The 25124-nt window shown below is 48.5% G+C and overlaps 1 protein-coding gene and 1 long non-coding RNA gene across 3 annotated transcripts in view; one reads left to right on the forward strand and one right to left on the reverse strand.

Moving 5' to 3' along the window:
* Positions 1-911: 911 nt before the first annotated feature.
* On the reverse strand, positions 912-14661 carry SPRY4 (sprouty RTK signaling antagonist 4). Its single transcript, XM_035338763.1, has 2 exons — positions 14518-14661; positions 912-4343 (listed from the first exon to the last, which is right to left on the reverse strand). The coding sequence occupies exon 2, from the start codon at positions 4295-4297 to the stop codon at positions 3398-3400; it is 900 nt and encodes a 299-aa protein (XP_035194654.1). The 5' UTR covers positions 4298-4343; positions 14518-14661; the 3' UTR covers positions 912-3397.
* Positions 14662-14837: 176 nt separating this feature from the next.
* LOC118173846 overlaps positions 14838-25124 on the forward strand; it is a 28867-nt gene continuing 18580 nt past the window's right edge. Inside the window, exons 1-2 of one of the 2 annotated variants that reach the window (XR_004754413.1) lie at positions 20979-22219; positions 23964-24114. This is a non-coding gene — a long non-coding RNA (uncharacterized LOC118173846). Of the gene's footprint in view, positions 15231-20978; positions 22220-23963; positions 24115-25124 lie in introns of those variants that run through there. The other variant, XR_004754414.1, reaches the window with a different exon arrangement.

Below are 25124 nucleotides of genomic sequence, written 5' to 3' on the forward strand. Positions count from 1 at the left end.
GAGGGAAGGAGAGAGGGCAGAGGGCAGAGGACAGGTTACCCCGGGGCTGGCTGTGCCCAGGGCACCCCAGCGATGGGGACGTAGGGCTGAGCGACCCCCGGGGCCATGGGGTGCGGGCACTGGGCCCCCACCGGGCTTCGCTGCTCCCTCCATCGCCCCTGCTGTCCGTGCTATCAAACGACTGATTTGGGGCTGCTCCCTGCTCGTACTTTTAGAAGAATTGCTATAAACATCCATTGGGATATATTTTATAGAAAACCACAACAGCCATTGATATATTTAACAATATATATTTATATATATATATAATTTCTAGATCAGTACATTCATCAGTACTTGTTTTTCTTCACAAACAGAAGAACTCTTACAATAGTAGACTTTCTAAAATAAATACTATTAAAATAGAGCTTCAAAATAAATATTCTATACAAAGAAAACCTTCTGTGGTAACTTTTCAGGGTGCACATGTGGTGGGGGTAGCAACAGGAGGGGGGGCCTTTACCAGCGTGGGGAGGGAGAGGGAGCCCCCGGCGCTGTGGTGGGGCATGGGCTGCCCAGAGGGGGTACCCGGGGAGCTCCGGGGGGGCTTGGGGGCTGCTCCTGGTACATGCGGTGCTGTGACCACTTGAAGCCCCGCTGCTGGCTCTGAAGGGCTCCGAAGGCACCCAGCCCTCGCATCTGGGATCAAGCCACCGGGCCCCACGCCGCCCCACGCCATGGCTGGGCAGCGATCCTCGAGGAGGGGTTCTGTGTTAATTAGATGCTGTTCATCAGCTTGGCGGAGCCGCTCGCGTGGCTCCGAGTGCCCCCGTGTCTGCGCCCGCGGGATGTCTCGGGGTGGCAGGAGACCCAAGTACCTTCAAGGGGAGAGGGGGCATTGGGATGGGCGCAGGGAGGGAAATAAAGGCGAAATAAAGCCCCGCGGCCCCGGAGCAGGGGGGGCAGCGCCAGCCAGCTCCTGCCACCCCCGAGCTGCCCCGTGGCGCGGGGAGCCCGAGGGTCAGGGAGTCACTCTGCTACATTTACCACTGCTCTAACACATCCACGAACGCGTTACAGTCCGCCAGCAAGTGATCGGCTTACATCATGGCAGGATTTATACAGGAAAAGAAACCAACAGAGAAATAGTTTACAGCTATGTACAAGGAAGGGCACAGCAGTGGGAGGCCTGCAGGCTGGCACAGGGGCGACCGCTCCGACGTCGCGTTTGCTTGCAGGAACCATGCATCTACACAAAGGGGTTTGCTGCCGCCGATTTTCGGTACGGATTCCCCACGAAGAGCCGCGGGTCGAAATGGCACGAAGCTGAAGGTGGAGGCCGCTTGGGTACTGTGTACACCGCCACTAGAGGAGGGCGTCAGGCAGCTTCCTCTCCTGCTGCATTTTCTGGCCAGATTGTGTCTTCGGAAAATGATTTCTCTTATTAAATACGTATACCTTATACATTCAACCAACAGTTCAGCTGACTGGGGGCTGGTTTTCCTTTTCCCTTTTCCCTTCTCATTTGTGCAAGATAATATGTACAACCCCTGATCCCCACCTGCTTCCTTCTTTCTGGTGTCGCCATGTGTTCAGCACAAGGATAAACCATAGGAACTGGTATCTGGTAACAGACATCGTATCCCTTTTCCTATGATTTATCACATACACGCTAGCACGTTATAAATATAAAACCTTTTTTTTTTTTTTTTTTTTTTAATTTCCCATTCAATAAATATCTACAGCTAAACTTAACTAACTAAACCCCAAGTCATTCAGGGTAAATGAATTCTTAAAACAAAAGACACCAGAAGTCCCATCAGTGCGCTCCTGCCAACCCCTACGCAGCAACTGTATTGCAACCAAGCAAATGGGATTCCTGGAAGTGCTACATGAGCTCTGCCTATTGCTTTTCTAATTAGAGATGACATTTCACTGTCACTGCTGTGCATTTACTGAGGAAATTTCCTCTAGTTAAAAAAAAAAAAAAAAAAAAAGAAAAAGAGAAAAGAGAGACTAGATCAGCTTTCAGCATGCAACAAGTACCAACCTACTTATTACAGTGTTGCATGTTTGGACAAATATTTGTATTTAGCACCTTGGAGTTGTGAAGAACAAGGGGTTACTGCACCTTCGGGGAGTGCAGAACAGGCCCTAGGATGAGTGCACAGAGCCGATGATATTCACTTACTGAAGACCACGGGCAAATTCTTTCAATACGCTCCCTTTCCTCCCCTGGCTTTCCCTAGCACGTGTTAACACCAAACCAAACATTAAAAGCATTCTCTACACTTGAAAAGACATTTTTGTACAGAGGAGGCAAAAGTAGAACAGCAGCAATAGAAATGGGGGCATGGGATGTAATTCAAGCAGATGCCATTCTTCCCGGGATGGAAAAAATAATAATCTTAATATTTAATGAGCAAAGAAGAGCTTGTTCCAGGAGAGGAGGTACTGGGTTGATATCCTTATAAAAATACGTCTACGTGTATCCTACACTTAGGTTTATGTGACATCTTAACGTAGCTCGAGAGCTTCAGAGAAACAAACCAACACTGAACATCTCAGCTTCATGGATTACGCTGAAATCGCCCTCGCTCCAGCATCTGGGGAGCAAGCACACGTGGTGGATGGGATCTGAAGGAAACCCTTTTGCAGGAGGTTTGTACTGTTGATTAAAATCAATAAACCCTGGCCGAAGCCTGCTGCAGCAGCTAACTGACGGGCAGAGCAGCACGATGTTGGCACGACGTGCGGAGCCCCGCCGGCCTTCTGCTTGTACAGCCCCCAGGTACGTGGGCACCAACCGGAGCAACACGCCGAGATGCTACGAGACCCTAGCGTGGACAAACTGCGTGTTGACTTCTGGCTCCAACCCTCTGAGGGACACAGAAAGCATTAGGGAAACTCGCTGTGTGCAGCTGGCCCTCCTAACGGCGAGCAGGTGGGGAGAAGGGAGGCGGGAGCGAAGCCGCCACCCCCAGCAGGCTGCTGGTAGCAAATTGGAGGTCGGAGAGGGAGTGAAAAGTGGAGCCCCACGCTGAAGGTGAACCCAGGGCAGCTCTCTGCCAACGGGAATGGTATTGCTTGTGCTGGAGCCTGCCCAGTGAGCAGCTCGTGGTTCCTGTGGTGGGTGGCTGGCCGAACCAGGAGTCGGTAAGCAGCTGGACTTAGTGATGGACGTGGGTTTTCAGCCTTCACTCCAAATGATTGAGATTCCTCCTTTGGCCCCATCTAGTTGGATTCTGACCGGTTCCGAAACCCTGAATGACCCAAAGTGCTTCAGTTTGTGGAAATATTTGCTTCTTGCTTTCTCCGAAGGCAAAAGGCTGACGCTATCCTCAGAACACAGGTTATGAAAAAGACAGAGCTCCACCCGTGGGGTGCATCCCCCCCCCACTCCCGTCTTCCCGAATTATCAAAAAGGCTTCTCTGGCCTGCTGGCTTTGCTCTCCGGCAGCGCCTTGCAAATGACACTGTTTGTGTTTTTGCATCTGCATCCGGGCCGGCTCACTTGGTCGTAGCATCGCTGGGACAGCTTGACGCAGCCGGTGGCGGGCAGGTAGCAGAGCAAGCAGGGCAGCACCAGGGAGAGGGCGCTCATGAAGGACCAGCGGGCGCAGCAGTTGGAGTGGGAGCAGGAGCAGGGGTGGTCAGCGCACGTGCCCTCGTCGTCCTCGTTGGTGCAGTGGTAGAAGATGCCCTTGACGAGACACATGCAGGTGGAGTAGTTGACCAGGTTCTGTGCCGAGCAGAGGCACTCTTGGTTGCACACCCAGCAGGACGGCAGAGTCCGGGGCAGCGCGCACTCCTTGCACTTGCATTTCCCACAGGCTTCGCACAGGAGAAAGTGCTTGTCCAGTTCCTGAGACACGGGCCCCTTCAGGTCCAGGGGTTTGCAGTTAATCGCCTTGGGCTGGATGCGAACCGCTCGGGGCGAGGACTGCTCGGCCACGGGCACGGGGGCCATGTGGTCCAAGAGCCTTTGGTCTGAAGACGTGCTGCTGCTGCTGCTGATGGAGCTGGGGCGCCCGCTGAACGAGATCCAGGGGTGGGTGACGTCCTGCTCGCACCGCTGCAGGTGCGGGTTGGTCAGGACCAGTTCATGGGGGCCCCGGGGGCGCTTCTGGGCTGCCAGCTGGGAAGCGGCGGGGTTGTCGGTGTAGTCGTTCTCTATGTGGGTCGTCTTCATTTGGTCGATGGGCAGGATGGTGAGCGGGTGCTGCAGCCTCCCATAGGGGATCCGACTGTCCAGCAAGGGCTGGACCATCACAGAATTCGGGACAACGGTGATGTTGTGGGGAATCCGGGGCTCCATTGATGAAGCAGCCTGATTACTGGTGAGAAATCTGCTCGTAAGTGTCCTGGGGGGAGGAGAAGAGACAGAACAGGGGCAGGGGAGAGAAAGAGCGCATCGTTATTGAGATTGCCTGCAACCCAGTCCAAGCAGGGCTCTCTGCAGTGGCTGGTTATCATTCAGAAGCTCTTATCAAGACTACAGCTTGTGGCAAAGGGAGTCAGAGCACTTGGCCAGGTACAAAGTGCATCGCTTTCGTTGCTGCTGCTTTCCTCTCCCTAACCTTGGCCATACAAAGCTGCAGCCCCAGTAGGGGTACCGTTACTGCATGCTCTCAAAGTGCTTGTTTTCACCTCTACTGATGGAGAGCACACCTCAGGGTTACCAGTGTCTACAAATCTGTGCCTGTTTGTCAGCACAATACCCAAAATGAGTTATCTGAGGTCTGGGGATTTTCCCCAATTGACCTTGGTCTGCATCGTGAAGCAAGAGTGGGACTTGCAGGAGCATTGGCCTGGTACAAAAACGCTTCGGAGAGCAGGACAAAACACTTGTCCTTGCTAACCCAACACCTGAATCTGCCTGTGGGAGGATGGCTTGGCTTCGGCGAGGAAGCGTCCCGTCTCCATCGGGAGCTGTTGGTTTAAATGCCTGCTTTCATCCCTCCTGCGGGAGGTGGAAGTGCTCGCCGAGCAGCCTGTCTGCTCGCAAAGCAGCGTGAGCGCGGATGGGGACGGATTACGGGGAGAGCACGCGCACAGGTCAGGCTGGCTCTCGGGAGGTGATGTGCCACCTCACGCAGGTAATTAGGCTCCCTCCTTCAACACGCTAAGTGGACTAATATTTAGTTAAGTGCTGTGTACCGGCTGTGCTAGCTAAGCCATCTACTGCTGCAGTTTCTAGTTTCATTGAAAGAGTGCAATTTATACTGGAGTAGATCCAAAGATTCAACAGCAGCGTAGGACAAGAAACCACAGGAAGTAACTAAACTTAAATCAAAGAACGGAAACTACTCGGTTCAAATTTAGAAAGTGCACATTGTTTTCTAGTAGATGTGCCATTTCCTTGCTGAGTGACCTTTATTCATAAATAATATAATGTTGGAGATCAGTATAAAGAAGTGGTGAGTACAGCTTCAGAGCAAGTTGCAGGAGGGGAAAAGCTTCTGGTATCAAGCAAAAGGAAACAGGGAACTGCTGAAGATATTTCCAGTTCTTTGTGTTCAGGCAAATAAATTAACCTTTTCCAACAGCATGAAAGATTTTAATATTACAGCAGACTGAAAAAAGTCAGGAAAAAACTGCATCTGATTACAACAATTACAGTCACACATGAGAAGTGTGTGCGTGAGAGTAAGCATATGTGCTCCTCCTATATGAGCATATCCCCCCAGCTTTAACACAACCACAGAAACTGGAGCATGAGCTAATTACGCGTTTTTGGAAGGAGAAAGAAGTACACTTTTGTCCACTTAAAAATGTTACTAGAGTCCACTGCTGTATTTGTAAATTGTTGCTGCAATAGATCGCTTGGCATTTGCGGGGCTGAAAATCTGCCAGTTCCTCTGAGATTGATAGGAGATGGAGCTCGGGGGGAACCTGGGGCCAGAGCCACGGTCAGCACAGCCCGAGCCTCCTCTGGGGCACCAGCATTGTGCCCTGCCCACCGTGCTGCACGAGCTGAGCAGAAACAAGGGCTTTATCTATCAGTAACGGCGATTATTGTCGTGCAGTCCTGATGCTGTTACTCTTCACTAGTTAAAATTCTCTGCTGGGTCTTAGTCATTCATCCAATTTTTTTTTATTTCATTATTCATAGCTCATTGACACCCTGGCTCTAGAAACAAGAGTTCTTAAAGCATCCATTTCCTAATTACTGCATTTCAGAAGTAAAAATAAGCAATGATCCTGACAACTGGGGGGCATGCAGAGCAGGAAATAAAAAAGGCAGGTTTCTTTTGTACATCAGAATCCAGTGTCATGATTAAAAAAAAAAAAATACTTGCTGCAAGTCAGAGCTTAGCAAAATAGTTCATTCCGTATTGGCTAGGTGTTATGTTTGCAGGAAGACTTCGATCTCACAGCTGACTTTTTTTTTTTTTTTCCTCCCAAGGAATGAGGCAGCTGTTCTGGCTGCTGGGAGACAGTGCAGCAGAGCTGGTGTCAGCTGGGAGGCAGCAGAAGGAAATGGTGGCACGCTGAACGGGGTGACATGCCCGTCCGTCTGTCTGGCCTTTCTGTCACTGGCAGCGCTGCTGCCTTACTGCCCTGTAACTTGTAAGTAACCTCTGGCATGTGGCTCCGTGCTCTGGTCTCAGTTCAGCCTCACTTGCTATCAGGTCTCTGGAGTCTGGTCCCTTTGCAGGAGGTTCAGGCTGGATTCACAGATCATTACTTTAGGGCACCGTATGCCGGTGTTGAGCAGAGCTGTTTACCCCCAAGGCAGTGCCCACTGCCTCTGTCAGTGCAGAGGGTCTGATCTGATGCTGATTTTCCCCAGCCAGCAGCTCTGGCCCACGGTGGGGCATGAGAGGGGCCCCGCAGTGCTCGGGGTCTCTTCCCGGGGTGGGTGCGCAGCAGCAGCAGTGGCTCAGGGTGGCTTTTCATCAGCCCTGGGGCCGTATGGTCAGCAATGGCCCACGGCTGGTGGTGGCATCCCATTGGAGTTGGGTCATCGGGTTAACCCCCAGGAAGATCATAGCCACGGGTAGCAAGCATGCGACCCCTAAAACCCCCAAACCTGGCAGTGCTCAGTGCTCAGACGTGGCCATATGCAGGCATACGTTAAAAGAGGGCTTAACCGAGATAATGCTAATCAGCCTTTCAGAGTTAATTATCACAGGAAAGAGATGAACCCTGGACTAAGAACCCCACTTTAGGTTAATGTTGAAAATTATTCATCGTCTTTTTTTCATTATAATACTGCTTTGAATTGTCCTAGCAGGACAGCTCATGCTGCAGAGCATGGGGAACAAAGCACTGACCCTGCAACCAAAGCCCAAATTCCTGCTGCAACCAGTGAAGGGAGATGTTAAAGCAGGGGCAGACCTCGCAGAAATCTGGGTGCAGGATCTCCTCGGGTAAAACCTTTGGGGCCAGATAAGCCCCAGAAGTCCCAATTCCCAGACCCCTGCTCCAGACAATGTCCCTTACTGCAGATCACCTTCAAAACACCACAGGTTCACACCCCTCCAGGCTTTGGTCCCTTAGCTTCTGCCCTGCCTTCTCCCTTCTGAGCGGAGCCTTTCCAGTTAACTGCTCGCACTTTGTGAGCAAGGCAAATTTCTGATATTTATGGAATTTTCCAATTTTCTACATTGCTGCTGATGGCTTTGTCGCTGGAAGTTTCAGTGGCGCAGCGAGATTGCTGCTGACAGATCCAGGACAAACATCTCCAGTGCTGAACTCGAGCGTGAGCCGGGTGCCGTTGGTTCTACAGGGAGGCTCTGCCCTGCTGGGATCTGCCTGACAAGAACAATGACGATAATTTATGGTGTGTTTGCTTTGGGGTTTTGCATCTGTGTGCTTCCCCTGGCACACGCCTTAAGCATGTCTTTCCCTGAGCTGTCTCTGCTTGAAGCTCGATGTCTGCATCCCATGAAAAGGAAGATTTTGGGTTTCGTGGCGGGCATCAGTCAGCCTTACTGAGAGCCTTCAGCAGGCTGACCTGTGAGAAATCCCTGCCACAGTGAAGGGCAGAGGGGTGCTGTGTTGGTGTGGCAGGAGTGGGTCCTTCTCTCTTGGCAGAAGAGAGGGATCCATCCCACAAAGCTCTCAGGTTCAGGATTTGTGCAGGAGCAAGTCAAGAAGCAGACTGCTCCCGTGAATTCTTGCAGGCTGAGGTGTGCCTGCCATGGTACGTTCACGCCTCCTGATGACTTCCCTGGAAGACCCCAGAGACATCAGAACTTGGCCTTTTTTGGTTATTGTGCTCCCCGGGGGAAAAACACAGCTGCAACCAGTCTGAAACAGTTCCAGGATGGCTGAGCAACACATCAAGGCATCCTTTGAAAGGCAGTCAGCTCGCAGGGAGACAGAAGGATACAGGATCCTCCTGGGGAGCCAGGAGGGATGATGTGCACTCGTTCCTGTTCCAGACGTGGACACAGTGCCCTCCCTTGCCTCCCCACTAGCACACAGGTGCTTGTCAGGCAGGATGACACTGCTGTATGCTGTGACTTTGGTGCCTTGGTCTGCAGCCTCTGTTGCAGCCACATCTCCAGTCCAAGTGGTGGTCGGGGTGACCTGGCACAACTTCAGACCTTGAGTGAGGGTGCCCTCCTGCCTCTCCCGTTCTCTCCCCCTTCGGGAGGCCCTGCAGCTGCCTGGTGAAGCCCCCAGGCTAACCAGGAAGGGGCTGGGTACAAGAGACGAGCTACAAATGCCAGAGCCCTTAAGGGTGAAGGGTTCTGCTCAGGCTCTCCTGCCGGGATAAGACAGGCCTGGGTTTTGCGAAGGCAGCGCTGTGAACAGATCTGCTCCTTGTGGCCGTGTCAGTTACGCACTGCTCACGGGTACTGAATTAATTGCTCAGATTGAACAGACTTAATATAATGAGATGTGCCATTTACAACTTTAGATTCAGGCAAACAAAAAGAAAAATAGAAGAAAAAGTGGAACAGGAGATTTAAGATAACTTAAGCACCGTGCCTTCACAAAAGCCATGAAACGTTTTGTAATGCCTTTGTAGCACACTGTACTAATTCAGTCCAACTGAAAATTGCATTTTAATTCTGAGGAAAAAAGTGCCATACACAGTACTTGTAAACAAAACCGCTTAATCTTTGATCATCACTAATTACAATATTATAGCATTAACATGGGCACAAAGTCACTGGATGCATTTGTACAGGCAATTTTCTGAACGTAGTCAATAGGAAGGAAAACTCCTGAGTGTGTTCTTGCATTGGGATTTATTCATTCTTTAGAGGTAGGTGAAACAATGAAGCTCTTTTCAAAGCAGAAATGTCAACAAAATCCCATGTAGAGAAAATTTCTCTTCCCCCATGCCATCCAGGGACTGTATGGCTGCTCACCACATACAATTTTGAAGTCAAAATATATTCCCTTCCAAGGGAGCTGTGTCGGATTCAAAGGCTCAAGTCCATAAATGTGCTGTAGTTTGTTTCATCTCCTCATCTAGGTATTGCCAATTTAAAATTACTATGATACAAGATAATTACAAATCCTAAAGTTGTAGGAAACCAACTGTTATTTTAAAGTGTTTGGGTATTTTTTCAGACTCAAAAGTTTTGTGAGATTCTTCAGTCATATGAAGTTAAAACAGAAGTGATCGTATGTTTTAATAGGATTTTGGACTTGCCTGCATAACTTTAATAGATAGCTACATCCTTGTGGGCAATTCAGTGAGAAAGCCATATAAACCCACAGGAAAGCTCATGCACATTAATGTCTTCAGAACAATTTCTGCAGTTGAAAGCAATAAGGTTCTAGTGTTTTTATTCTCAAAGTGGAGTCGGATAACTTGTCTTCCAGCTACTGAAAAACAAAATGGACCTTGGATTAAATATTTAATGAGTGCAGACATGCATAATATTCATAACTTTCTATTACCTATTAGTTACTAGTTTTAATATGTTCTCTCTCATGTTTAACAGCTCTCTAGATGTGTGCAGTAACACAAATAATGAGAATAAGGGACTCTGGTGTCCAGAATTAGGTCCTGCATGGAAGCAATCCCGCTAAACCAGGCCCTGGAAGGCACCCGTGTGATCCTGAAACATCCCCAGTGCCCCCAGCCAACTGAAGTCAGCAGGAAATTGGGACAGCCTGCTGCCATGCCCCACCTCCTGCCCAGCCAGCACCACATGCGGAGCATCCCAGTTCAGCCCCAGCCACCTCTGAAAGTTGTAGAAACGCTCACCAAGCACCTGAACTCGGCCTTACGTCTCAAAGAAATGCCAAACGTGCTGCCTGGGGTCTACTTGCTAACAGGGAGACTGCCATTATGTTCAGAGAAGTGCAGCAACTGAATGCTCTTCCTGTACTTTATAAGCTGTGAGTACTAAATCGGGGGCACTTTGCTTCTTTCTGATGCATTTAAGCCTTAACAGCCCCTCCTGCGCAGCCTGTCCCTTCCGTTGTACCCGGTCTGCACCAGAGCTCTTCGCCTTGCTGAACCAGGATTTCTACTGGGACTGCTGGCACTGGGTTGTCCCGTGCACCTTTGTACCACAGCTCCTGCCCCTCTTCTGAGCCTGGACCTGTGTCCTGTGTGGCTGGGAGCAGCTGAGCCCGCAGGGTCTGCGTGGCGCTGTCTGGAGCCCCAGGGACACTTTGTCCTGCTGACATCGGGAGGAGATAACGGCACCCAGAGAGCCTCCTGCTTCCTTGCCATAACTAGGGAAGCATTTTCAGCATAGTACAACAAACTTGTCTTTTGCATAAGAATTTGTATCGCTATTTTCCAAAGAGTGAAGCATCTCAAGCTTTTGTGAGGTAGGGATGGAGAAATTGCCCCAGAGAAACGAGGCCAAATCCTGGCAATGGCAGGGAGAGCCTTGCAGGGGCTGCGGTAAGGCCAGGGCTGCCCACCTGCAGCTTTGCTTTGCTCGGTGGTGGTGAGGAGACACCAGAGCTCTTGGAGTCTTGTCACCCAGCAGCTGCATCGCACCTCCTCATGGTGACCGTGATCCTAGACCTGCTATCATCCACACAAAAGCTGAATTCCCTTCTCAGGGAGAAGTCACAGTCACCTAATTAAGATTAAAATATTTGTCGTAATGGTGGCGGTAAATGTACTGTAGAAATGTGCTCATTTTCTTTGCTCCACAGGACGCATGAATTTCTGAGGCAATGGGGCAAAAGGAAGAAAATCAAAAAAGCAACAATATCTTTATAGATGTAGCAGAATGCAAAGAAACCATCATAATTGAAATCAATACACTTGAAGTAGTGTAGTGTCAAGGGAGGCCACGTATTCCAAGGCCTACGCAAGTCAGCACCACTCAGAATCGGTGGTAAGCCATGTAAAACAGTTGCTCCTCTAATTTATCACTACTTGTATAACAACCATGACTGCATTCTCTCTCTTCTGTCGTGGTGTGGTTATACAGTCTAGAAAAACTTGTCTCAAAAGAGTTTATCCCGGCTGCATGCAGGGCTTTTGGGCAGTGTGGATGCCTCCTGCCCCCATCGGCTCTCTGGTCCCCAGCTCCTGGACAAAGCTGGGTGGGGAAGGGGGAAATGCCTCGGATGTGCAGACAGCAGAGCCAGGGCATTGGGCCCCAGGGCTATCCTTGATAGCCAGGAGGGCTGGCTACGGGGGATCTGCAGGGCCTGGCAGATCTGGTGGGACCGGCTGAGCCTGGCCCCGACGAGTGCCCGGGGAAGCCACACGCAGAGGGACGGTCCTTGTCCCAGCCAAGGGGCTGCTAGTGAGGGGACAAACTGCCGCTGCCTTTGTGTGGCGTTGAGGACATCCTCTTGCCCAGACCTCCCAGCAGTGACAAGGGACACACTGCTGCCACCTGAAGTCAGAAGGTTCAATAAAAGCTTTTAACAAAGGGTGACTACGTTTCAAGTTGGAGGAGGCCTCTCCATAGCACATTTTAAATGTGTGATTAAGAATAATATATAATGTTGGAGTTCATTAAGACTCAGGCTGTCTGAATTTTGAGTTAAGCTGTGAATTCTTAAAAAAAAAAAAAAAAAAGAAAAGAAAGGAAAAAGCTCCTTTCCATGAAGTGCGTTAATATTAACCAAATATTTGTGTTGATTCTTTTTGTTCCCCTCCTTATAAGCCTTATCTATCTAAGAAAAGCTAGAATTTTCTCTACAAGTAATAAGGAAAAAAAAAATAGAAAGCTTATTAGGGAAACCTGCCATTTTTAAAACGAGACACTAAATTCTTGCCAGAGCTTGGAAATTCAGAAGCTGGGAAATGAGACCCGTTGACTTCCAAGAAGCTGTCTCTGTCCAGCTAAAGGCTGTTCCTATGGTGTGAGTGACTAAAGCACATTTTGGCCCATGAACATTCAGATCTCTAGGGACTCAAATTTCTTAGTCAAGGCCTTTTACTGGATAAGAACATTTATTTTAAGGCCAGAAAACTAATCTCAGATATAATCTATTAAGCTAATGGTACTAAATGATGACCATATTAGAAGGATTTTACATTATCTGACGGAAATATGTTGTATTGGATTTAAAAAGAATAAACAACATTGTGTGACTTTGCCTCTAAAAAGGCAGTTTTAAGTACTGGGCTGAATTTGGAAAACTGCACAGCAATATGACTAATGAACTTTTTGCTTTTACAGTCAGTATTTGGAAAACTATCGGAACCGTGAATTAATTATTGCTGTAGTATTGCAAGGGTGGCAAATTTCACTTCTCTGAAGTCCGGTTACAGTTTTATTTGTGAGGTGGTGGTGGGGAGATTGCTTTTTGAGATGTAGCATTTCCCAGTATGATCTGGGAATTAGTCATGATTCCATGAAAACAGCTTTTGTTTTGCTGTTTCAGGAGGAGAACAAATAATTTCTCCCCTGCACATACCTCACAGAGAATTTCAAAAGGACTGCAGTATTCAGAAATAGTCCTTTTAATTTTATAATACCAATATAGAGTCCCTTCTAGCAACAGAAACACAGTAGCCCATGGAAAATGGCACATTTATCAATGAGACATCCCCAGTGGGGTTCCAATAACTGAGAACAACCCCTCCTCCTGCTATCATTCATTTTTATATGGAGAAGGGGGAAGCTAGTCATCAAGATCATTGTGATTCAGTGCACAAATTGTAGCTTTATTCTTCAACCCAAAATAAAGAGAAAGGGAGGAAGTCTTGATATTGGGAAAGCTGGGTTTTTCTATACTTAATTAAACAACAATTCCTAAGCTAATTTTCTGACATATTGTACCCTTTGCGTGGTTTGGAAGAGAGGGAGCAGAAGAAGAAGTTTTAAAGAATCTAGAACATGCCTTTTCTACTCTGGATTAATCAGCGATGTTTTTCCTTCTTTTTTTTTTCTGCTTTTCTCTCCTACACCCTTTAAAAAGTTGGATTTATAAGGGATTTAAATGAAGAAATCAAACCCATCTCTTGGTCACTTCAGGAAAAAGCGTGAAGCCTTTTCCTCCTGCTGATTAACGCTGATATTCATTTGCACTGCCATTTCCAAGGTCTGCATTTTCCAGCCCTGCTTTCCTCTAAGACCTTTGTGCCTTTTATATGCCCCTGTCTGTTTTTTCCATTCCCCTTCTGATAATGAATTTTCAGAACATGTCGTCTCTAGGCTTGTCTTTCTCCTGTGACGCCAGGACTGGTACCAGAAAATAAAATCCTGGCTTATCTTTGCTACGCAGTTGGGAGAGAAGAGCAACCAAGACAGGTTTTTCCCTCAATATATGATATATTTCATATATCTTTATGAAATTATTCTAGATACACATTTTTATTGCTACTAGCCTTTAAAATATATAATCCATCCAGATTTAAAACTGAAGCAACCAAGTGTACAGCAAGACAGGGAACAGAACAGCGATGGAATAAAGCAGTAAGGCCAAAAACATCCAAAAAAATAATTAAAAAAGACAGATGTATGAAATAAAATGCTAAAGAGCAAAGGTCGTGCAGGAAAGATCTGACACACCAGTGGCTGATCTCTGAAGTGTCCTATTATGGAGACAGCTCAGAACTACTTGACACTAGCAAGATGTATGGCTTTGGAAAAGAGAGAAAATATGTAAAATCAGTGTTCTTATTCTAAAGTAAGAAATACCCAGTTCTTCTTTGTCAGCCCAGGTGACCATACATTTCTGATCCCTTGCGGAGGAAGAAGACATCCCTCCAGCAGAAAGAGGAGCCTCGCTCTGTTATAAAAGCCCTGCAAATAATCCCGACGCAAGTGTGGCAAAACCTGCCTGCCATATACGTACATCAAATGCAGATGTTGAAAGGATGTAGAAGAGAGGCATAAATAAGAATTACAGGCACACAAACGCGAATTCTGAAGGAAGCCGGCGATTTCCTCAGAACGCCAAGTCTCCTCTAGGTTGCGAGGCACCAGCAGCCATCTACTACTCCGCACGACCGCGGATAACTGCTGCCGGAGAAGTCACCGAGCGAAACGCGCTCCTGAGCGCCTTGCAGCAAGGGGACAGACGAACGCACGCAGCCGGAGCGCACGGCTTCCCCTCGGGGAGCCGCTCGGGGAGCTGCCCGCCTCGCCCAGCCCAAGCCCAGCCCAGCCGAGCCCCCGCGGGGCGCGGACCTACCGGCAGCAGCGCGCCCAGCACCATCGCCCGGCCGGGGCCCGCGGCAGGGACCTGCGAGCGCCGCTGTCAGCGGCTGCCCCGCTCCGCCGCCGTGCCGCAACAGCCGCTGCCTGGGAAAATGGCTATTTTATGAATGGGAGGGCAGCGCGCCCCTCTGCGCAGGCGCGGCCTCGCGGCTCTATGAATGGGTGGGCACCGGGGCGCCTCGGCGCATGCTCGCCTCCCTTTTATGAATGGGGCCGGCGAGGCGCTCGCGGCGGCTTGCGGCGGCCGGGCACGGCTGTGGCCCGCTGCGGTTTGCTTTTATGAATGGAGGGCAGCGGCTGCGCGTGCACCGCGCCCCCCGCCGGGGCCTGCAGGCACGGGCGGGGGGGGGGGGGGCACCGGCCCCTCCCCGCCGCCCCCCCCCCCCCCCGCGGCTGCACCCCCCCGGCGGGGGATGCGGGGTGGCTGGGGGTGGGCGCTGTCCCCGTCCGTGGGCGCTGCCTCCCCCCCGTGGGTGTCTGCCCCCCGTGGGCGCGCCGCAGCCCGGCGAGGCGGGGAGGGGGGCGAGAAGGGCCGGCAGCTCCCGGGGGCGAGCGCGCGTCCTGCGCTGCCGCCGGCCTCTGCCCTGCCCGCGGACCTGCCTCGCTCCGTTCGCCGCCGTACCGGCGCTGCCGTCCTTCTGCTTATGCGCTGCGTGTTTTGCTGGCGATAGCAACGTGAAAATGCCGGTAAAACCTGCAGCTGTGTTTCCATGTGGTATGTGCAACGCGTAGATTTATTTTATGGCTCTTTTGGAAAGATGAAGGAGGTAGGATGGAGCTGTGCAGCTTCCACAAAACCACCAGGAGCAAGATGTCCTGCTTAATGGAAGTGAGGCGTTTTATGTTGCTGTCCGCAGCTTTGCAGCTTTTTCCTCGTTTAGCTTGTCGTAAGCCCCATTGGATCCCATCCTGGGTGCACTGCAGGCAATGTGAGGCAGGCCCTCAGGGTCAGATTTTCAAATGATCTTTACCAAGCAACTGCTATTCTGCTGTTAGATATCGGGCTCCCTGAAAACCTTGCCCTAACTGAGCACTGAGAGCTCTGCAACGTCCTTATATGCTTCAGTTTCTGTTCAGCAAATGGAGATTCTCCCTTAATTCTCAGCTGATACAGAAATGGCTACAGGCTGAGGCTTTGTGTGCATGGTCCTTCAGGATCCGTGCAGGCAGGTTGCTTTACAGTGAAAATGGATGAAGAATCATGATGTATTTTTAACAGATGAGAACAGTAATCTTCAGAGTACAAACCAAACCCCATTTCCTGTTATATTTATGGCACATATTTAAAAGCTTGCACAACACTGAAAAAAAGATCTGTGTTATTTATTTAGTGCTAACATGAGCATTGTATGTTTCTGCCTCACAGAAAAGATTTCTCTTCAAGAGCGTGTGCTCAGAGACTGACTGTTTAGTTATGTATATGTTTGTCTCTGAGGGCAGTGACCTTTCCAAGTGGGAGCAGTGTTCATGGGTCATGGGCAAATGCAATTTAACAAGGAAAGGACAGAAGAAGGACAGTCTCTAAAGAACAGCTTATCTGAGTGGTACACAAAATATTAGACATCAAATATACAAGACTGATGCTTTCTTTTAAGAATAAACAGAAAATGTTCATTAAGAATGTTGCTTTGTTACTGGTAGTGTTCTTTACAATACAGTTTCTGAAGGTTGGACAAGCCTAGGAATTCTGTCTGATTTTGAAAATTAGCAAATAAATGGGGAATAGAAGGAAATGCGATTTTAAGAAGCTTATATAAAGGGAAAACCCACAAAAATAATGTCTCGCTGTATTTAGTGCTGGAAATCAGCTCAAAGCTGAAAGACTCAAATGTCTGAGGAAAAAATCTGCTCTGATTTTTTCAGTGTGTTTTTCAGCAACAGCATCTGCATAAATTTTAAGCCTTGATTTGAGTTTTGCAAATGTGCTGTAACATTGCAGTAACGTGAGAGTCAAGCATCTCAGAGCTAAGGCTTTTATATCTGAATACTGAATTCTCTACTTCAGGGTGATACGTACCATAAACGTGAGGGAAGACCTCAGCTGCAGTACAGTAATCATCTCCCCGCGAGACCCTAACTGCCTACATAGCAATTGCAAACTACTACGTAGTAGCAAAGAACGCTGGTGGGCTGGTGCTATAATTACACAGAAGTTATAGGCAAAGCCCAGCTAGATGGTATGCTCTTAACAAAGCCCTAGCTGTAAAACAGCAGAGAGGAAGTAAGAATTATTATTCATCTGGGGGGCGGAGGGGGAGGGAATGGTGTCTAGCCATGATTCCGGGGAGAGAAAGCTGAAGCTGCAGAACTCAGTGTATTGCTGGTATTGCTACCTGTTGCATGAAGTCTGTGTGCATGGAATTCTGAAATGGTGAATCTTTTTAGAGTTAATCCATCTCTCCTTTCTCCCTCTATTCCTGAATTCCCCTATTGGGCCACTTCTTCCCTATGGACAGGGAGATTTCTTCCTAGAGCTTATCATGTTTGCTGTGCTCAGGCATGTGAGGCTGCTTTGCACTGGAACTGAGTGTGGATTCCTCCAAGCTGCTGTCCCTGTTCGTACCAGCTGGCCCTGGTTTGGGTCAAGATTCCCCAGCTGACCTGTGGGTCACTGAAGCAAAGCCCCATTGAGTGGGCAGTGTGCTGCCTGCACCAGAGCCTCCTGGCACTTTCAGCTTTCCTTTGCCAACAGGAGGAACTATGGGCACACGTGTGGCTGTGCATGTCCCCAAGCCAGGAGGTGGGTGCATGGGGCTGGGCTGTGTGTGGGGCCGGCCTCTGCCCCACTGCTGGCCTGGTGCTCATCACCAGCCCTCCAATCTCCTTGTCCTCTGTAAAAACATCATGCTACTGCCCGGAAGGATGAGGCTGTCCTCACAGAGGGTTCTGTGGTGTTGACGAAGGGCACCAGCAAGGGACTTCACGTTACCATGGTGTGACGCTGGAAGCTGAGGCTCTAGAAGAAATACCACTTATCCTGAGGCTTGTAATATGTTTATGTCTGTTTGCAGTGCCAGTGATACAGAGCTGGCACGCCTTTTTTTTTTTTTTTTTTTTTTTCAGGAAATTAATAGCTTATTCATTTCATGCCCATTTAAACCCTGAAATTGATGTAGATTTCTGAACATGATTTCTTTGCTGGGATGATTATAGTGCTGCCGCAACTGCATTGCCTGTAAAGTAAATTCCTTGATTCTTTTCTTGCTTATCCTTAGAAGAGCCAAGAAGCTGCCTATGTTTTGTGATAGAAGCTACATTCCTATTTTCTTTAGGGCTTTGCATTAGTTTGACTGTCAGGTTCAGACCATATTTGTTTTACTGAAACTGCATGTAGCAACAAAATACTTGTCCAGCTTATGCTGCCTGTTCCTGGAACCTCCAAAATATTTTTCCTTCCCATTGAAGACAGAAAACACCCATCATCTAGCTAGATGCTTTGCAGTCTTTTTGTCCTGCAATTAGTAGATCTATGATGACATGCACATTGCAACCCAGAGTTAGTTATTAGGGATGTGGATTTGGGTATTTGGATGGAAGCCAAATTCAACGAGGTGCTGAGAAATTCAGCTCTCTTTGGTAGTAGCAAATACTGAGAAGTGTTCAGGATTTCCTCTTTCAAATCATGAGCAACAGAAATACAACTCTCCTTGTGTGCCACCACCATATTCAGTGCTCTCTTTGGATTATTACTGCCGCCCCCCAGGTGATAAGGTTTCACCTGTTGTTGGTACTGATTAGTGCTGATTAACTCAGCAACAGGCTCCAGAAAAATGACATCTGAATCAGACGTTTTGTGTCCTGTTGCTGTGTTGCTGTTGATCACTGTTGGTTTCATAGTAGATTTGGGCTCTGGGGTTGCAGGTGTCTTGTACGTTCCCCCAGAGCTGCGTGCAGCAGCAGTTACACTGCATGAAGGAGCCACTCGTGTAACCCAGCCCTGCACAGGAACCTTCCCTGGGGGCTTGGCGTGGTGCACACATGCAGTCTGCTTCTGAGCGCACGTGGGGCTTCAGGGCTCAGGAGCTGGGTCTGCCTTAGAGGAATGTCCCCTGCTACCCGGTTTTATTTGTTTTCCTGGCCTTAACAAAATAAATAAAACCACAGTTCCCTTTACAGCCTGACAAGTCAAAGGGAGCACGCTAAATGAGTGACTTCAGGGTTTTTGGTGTGTGGATCAGATCTCATTTTCTCCTGCATGCAGGCAGAGCTCCTCGAACCCTCTCCGGTGCCCAGGAAGCGAATGCTGCCACAGCTCGCTGCGGGGAGAGCAACTTTCCTCTGGGCTTTCAGGTTTGTGCTTTTCGCAAAGTTATCACACAGAGACTTAACAGTGACATAAGCTAAACCCTGGGGCTCGCTTGTGCTCAGAGGGGCAGGCACTCGTTGAAAGTTTCTTCCTCCCCACTGCGCTGCTGCTGGCCCGGGCCTGGGGCTGGGCTGGTGGGGAGCAGCCGAGCGTCGCCCGCAGCCGCTGCCTGGGCTCACTCGCGGAGGATCGCGCTGCAGCACGGCGCTCCAGCCCTGCCTGCGCAGAGTGCGGGCTGGCAGGGCTCCAGGGTGGGCGTGGGTGTCGCGGCCAAAAGCTGGTGCTTTAAGGAAATGCAGGGTTCCTAATCTGCCATCAGAAAAAAGCAAATATGCAGGCAATTTAGCGAAGTGAAAGTGCAATTCCCTCGGGAATGCATAAATTAAGCTCCTGAGACGTTGTGAATGTTTAGCCATGTTAAATCTTTGGTCATTTGGCATTTTACTATCTTTAAGCTGGATCAAGAGCACATGTGTAGGCTTTATCTGCTGAGGTTTTCATGTGTCTGCAAATCCCTTCTGGCTGACGTTCGCAGCCTTATGGTGAGACAGCACACAAGCAGCACCCCTGCATGAAGCAGCAGCTAATTCTGTACCTAAGCTGACACCGCATGTGCGATTTTCTAATTTGCATGCAGAATTGCAGTGGCTTCAAACTGTTACAGAGGATGTTTTTAAATCTGGCCTTGCCTTGTGAAACCAGAGGATGCCCTTATGGGTAGTTTTGCCATCTGTTGGTAACACAAGGAGGAGAACTTCTCGCTTCTCATTATTTACTTAACCATTTCTGCCTACATTATAAGAACGGAAGCTGCAGATTAAAATTTCCTATTAAAATAATAAAAGGGAATCACACTTTATTTCTCACCTAACTCTTAGAAATGGCTCATAAAACCTGAATGACTGGGTCTTTGCCTTTTAATCCACTGAGGTGATATTTCCCAAGCATGGAAATGCACTGCTGCAAATCAATCCTGGGCAGCATCGTGTGTTTCTGATGCGTTTGCCTGTGATGATTTTAACCACAAACAGAGTAGGAAAAGTCAGGCCTACTGATGTTTTATCAGATATTGTCACGTATGCCAGATAATTTGTGTGAATGTTGCTGTAAGAATACTCCTCCTCTGGTGCATTGCTAACAACAGTTATGGGGCCTGGTCTGTGCTACCTAGAAGTAAGTAAGAGGGGGTGGGTGGGGAATGACAAAAACATGGGCAAAACGGTGCTTGCTACACTGACAGCTCGTGCTGCCGCTCACCACAGCCTGCACGAGGGCTGTGTGGAGATGCCAAACTGAAAACAAGTGCCACAAAACAGATGCCAAACAACATCAGGTGCCTGCTTAGCTGCAGGGATAGGAGGATGGGGTACAGCTCTTGAAGGCTGTTTGTGAGCCTTTATGTCTGGCAGAGCTGGGAGGGTTGGAAGTGTCTGAGCCTGTCGCTTGCCCAAAATGTACCCATGGGTGGGTGTTGAAGCAGGCCCTGTATTTCTGGTGGGTGAAGGGGAGTACCGGACCCCTTCCCGCAGTGATCACAAGAGCGTTCCCGAGCTTTATCTTGCTGTTATCTCGCTGCCTTGAAGCGCTGCAGTGTGCAGCAGGGGCCTCTGTCCAGAAGCCCAGCTCCCTGGCACAAGGGCGGCGGCATCCCCTCTTCTTCAGATTACTTCATAAGCATTGCAGTCCACCCTCGAGGTGTCTAGGCCTCGTTATCTCAGTTATAAATGGGGCTATCGCAGTTGTCCGCTCCTGCGGCGCAGATGAAAGGTCTGGGTTTCCTCCTGCCTTATCAGGCACCTGTTGCTTGCATCCAGACATTACTCACATCCTTTAAGTCACATCTTGCTTTGCATAATTAACGCTGGCTGTGCTTCATTTCCTTCCTTCCCGTGCAGTTCTGCTCTGTGGCCTTACCTGGCTATGGAAACGTTCAGTTTTATTTCTAACCCAAGGAATGGGAAGCGGCTTTGGCTTCTGGGGCATGGGCCCATGAAAGACGTCTGGTCTAAAGGATGCTCTTCAGTCTCGAACTGGTGCTGTGGCAACAATCTGCTGTGTGAAGTTCTGTACCAGTTCATTCAGAATGGTTTAAGAGAAAATAATGAGGCAAACGTCAACAAAACTCCATGCAGCAAACACCTGACCCAGTGGGGAAGCTGTGCCTTCCATCTTGGAGGGAACATGATGCCTCAGGAATGTGATGGGTGCACCCCAGGGTAGCAGTGAGCTCCTGAGGTGCTTTGGGATGACACCAGTGGGAAATATTTTCCAAAGTGCGTCCTCTTGGTTGCTTTCAGGTGACTTCCAGCACTGACACCTGCCTCGTAGCAGCAGCCCATAAGTGCGGTGTTTGAGATGGGAACCATTACGCCAGCACTTTTGCTTTCTGCAGTAATTCACCATTGACTTTTGTTTTGTAACTTCAGCTTTTAATATCTATTGACCTGGTTCTACATGAATAATTTAGTGTTTATGAACAATTGTAGTAACTGAACCCACGCCATTAACTAAACCATGAGCTCAGGGAAGTAGGATAAAAGTTCATAAAACGTAAAATGAACGCTAAGGGGTCCACCATAGACCTGAGCAGAATTTTTATTTTACCTGCAATCCCAAAGAGCATTTAGCTGCTCGGTGTTTAAGTGACAGAATCATGCTGGCACATCTAGGTCTCTGGATCCATGCAGTTATCTGGCGTTGGTGCAATAAGATTCCCAGTTACAGCACTGGGATTATTGGGCTGTAAGCCTGAGGTATGCGAATTTTCTGCAGGATCAGGTAGTTTAGTTCTTTATTTTTTGCAATTACATCTGACTTGCCTGGCAGCTTTAATTCCAGCTGAGCACACTGTCTTTTGCACTTGCTTTTCAGAATGTTGCCAGTTTGAAGGTGTTTGCTGATTCGTTTCCTTCCTTTAGAGGATACCGGGCTGGTTAATGTTTGCCATGTGCGGGCTGTCTCCTAGTATCAAAATCTGACCTCAGTATATCAGCAATTTGCAATTCACCAAGATGAAAAGATCCACTAAGGTAAGTGCAAACTCTGAAGTTGGTACCTCACCAGAATAAAGGTTTTAGATTCACAGCTCCACATAACTGTAGTTTGCACAGCTAGGAGTCCTTGGGGTAGAGAGCAGATACGAGCTGGCTGTAACGAATAAACAGGATTCTCTGCTGAGGCTGCTGTGATCTTTCCTGCTGTCCAACTGGCAGAATAACAAAACGTGTTATCAGACAGAGACTCTGTAAATCTTAGATATGGATTTTCCCATCATAGGCTCCAGACCTGAAACTGGATCCACTCAGCACCGGCGGAAGGGACTGGGGGTTATTTAACAACCTGCAGGACTCAGCCACTTGAGAGTGGATTGGTGAGAGCCCCATGGGAAATCTTTCCAAGTGTTTCGGGTTGAGTAGATCATCTCAAGGAGCATAAATTGTGAATCTTTCTATTTTTTTTCCCAGAATATTTATTTACAGTTCAGGTCAATAATCTCCAGAAATACAATTCTGCTTACAAATGAAATTCCTGGGCTGCATTCCCAGGCATTCCCATGTGACTTGAGCATTTTTAGCAACAAAATGAACAAATGCAAACATATTTTCAGGGCAGTGGAAGTGTTGCTATTCCCATTCTCTCTGCGTGCCTGGGAGCCCCGACCCCAGGTCTTATGAAACTCAGCAGCAGTGAGGTCCCTTCTGCAGAGCATCCCGCATCGTATCGGAGCTTGCAGCCTTACAGCTGGTCTGTGCAGGGCAGTCCCGGGGACACTGGGTGCCCAGGCTTGTGAGAGTTGGTGCATATATATATTGAAATGTAAAGGAAGAATTGAAGCTATCAGCCAGTTACCTGCTAGCATCTTTCTCAAAAACCTATCCATTTACTTGTGACTAAGAAATTAATTTTAATGTGGAGGAAACTGTGTTCCCTGACAAATAAAGCAACACTGTGGGAAATTACTGGTGTTAAAAGTCATAGTGACCACAAGGCAGTGCTTTACAAGCCTTTTGGTGTTCATCTTGCTCTAGCAGGCCAGTTTGATCCTGAAAAATCCAAGTATTGGGATTGTTCTCACTTCTTCAGCACTGGCTCATAAAGAGAGCTAGAAATTACAGACAGCAGCCTGATAAAATACTGCCTTCTGCCCTGGAATTCTTGCCAGTACTGAACAGAAAGCTAGAACTCTCCTGAAAAGCTGTGTAACTTTGCACTGCAAGGCTCCATCTGGAATTGCTGTAAATTTCACAAACTTAAGTTTATGAAAAATAAACTTAATTTTTGTAGTTTTCATAAACTTAAGTTTTGTGAAACTTAAGTTTATGGAAGTTATAGCAAAAAGGGAGGTATTTAATTCCAGCTTAGCTGCTGCAGTAGTTAGCAGCATTTCTGTTAACTGGTTTCTTTTGCTGCTGAGGTTAAGGTTTAAAATGCAAGAACTTTACTGGGGATGGTGTCAGCGCTCTGCAGCTACCTAGGTGGCAGGCTGATGTAAAACGATATTTTTGTGTACTGTAAAACCATGCTGTATTGCAGTTCTTTGCTGTTTCCACAGGACTGGGGATGATTAAATGGGTGTCTTAACCATCGCTGCTCCTGTCCTGTAACGCTAACGTGATTTGGTGTGGCCTCCTTTTCCAACCCCATGCAACAATTTTAAACTTTTTTTTTTTTATTTATTCTGATGTGTATATATAATATATATCATAGAAAAAGGATGAAGATGCTGCTTGCCCTGCCCCATGCCGTGCGTGGAGCCCCAGCCCAGGGCCAGCCTGTCCCCGTGGCACCGCTCCACTCCCCTCGCTGCCCATCATTGCCTGGGCTACGGCAGTGGAATAAAACTAAGCCAGCCCTTCCCTCTTAGAAGTATTGCTGGGCATTACGGAGTCACATATATGTACGTAATTACCATATTCTAACACTTAAATATTTTCCCGACTACTTTCCTCCTGTCCCTGCTTTGAAAATACCCAGGTTATATCCATTAAAAAGTTGTAGACTGGAAAACACATAATTTCAAAGGAATTTTTTTAACACTTGAAAAACACTTCTTTGTGGCTTTAACCTGTTACCTTTCACAGAATTTACATTTTTTTATTTTTTTATTTTTAAAGAACATCTCTGATGTTGTATATCACAATGTTATGACAGCTCTGCTGGGCCACAGCCAGCTGTCCGTGCTGCCAAAATGCCCATCGGTTCCAGTCGTTTCGCACAGTGAATGGCACGGTAATGTGGAAACTTCAAACAGCAACAGGAAGAAAAGTAAATGTTTAATGATTTGTCTTTAACAAATCTTGAAAAGCTTTTCTGTCTTGCTTTGTTGCTTATGAAATCCTTTTTGGACACCTTCATGTTTTTTTTCTCCCCCATTCCTGGTTTTCTTCAGTTTTTCTTTTTTCCCTGCGAGTCAGTGATCTTACTGATGTTAGAGACTCGCTGCCCAAAGACAACCAGTCTGGGCAACAAAGTTCAGGCGACGTGTTTCCTCTGCCCAGTGATTAGTCCTGCTTACTGACAAACAAAAGCAGATAGCATTTGAAATTAATATTAGCTTGCTTTTGCAAGCCCTGTTTTCCTGACCTTGAGGCGGAGGGGCTGGGAAGCACCGCATCGATCCGCGGGCGGACGGCAGGAAGGAAGGCGCTCGGGAGCGCCTCTGTGCTCGGAGAAACCCGAAGACGATGGGCTGCGTGTGGAGCCATGGTGCAAGCTGCTACCATTTGGAGGTAGGAAGCGGTCAGCTTTGTATCTCCTTGCCAAAGAAAACTGTTCAATATTTGAATGCAATATTGACGTTCGGGTTCGGAGGAGGATGTGCAGAAAGGAGGAGACATGGGGCTGCAGGGGCAGTGGGGCAGGCAGCCAGCGGTGCCTGCAGCCCCCAGCTCGCTCAGCGTTGGAGCCTCCCTGCTCACCTCCCCTCGTGCTGCGGGTGTTTCTCCGCTGTTACCAGCAGCTCTGCTCCCAGGCCAGCCGTGGGTGTCCCTAATGGGCAGTCCTATCTTCCCCCCATCTCACTGCCAAACCATTTGTAGCAGGTGTAAGGATTTCCCTGTGCCCTAAAATCCGTGTCCCCTGCTGCTCTTAGCACCGCTACATCTTGTTCCCCTCCCACTGGCTAATGGAGGCGATGGTGGCACTCTCCTGTTTCTGTCCCTTGTTAGTTTTCTGTTTTTTGGGTGGCACACAGCTGGCTGGCACACAGCTTCCTTCTGCGGCAAGAAGCTCAGGTGGGCCAGGCTGCTCTCGGGGGTGGGGGGAACGAGCAAGGG

The sequence above is a fragment of the Oxyura jamaicensis genome, chromosome 13, assembly GCF_011077185.1.
Source record: "Oxyura jamaicensis isolate SHBP4307 breed ruddy duck chromosome 13, BPBGC_Ojam_1.0, whole genome shotgun sequence".
NCBI classification, from domain to species: domain Eukaryota; kingdom Metazoa; phylum Chordata; class Aves; order Anseriformes; family Anatidae; genus Oxyura; species Oxyura jamaicensis.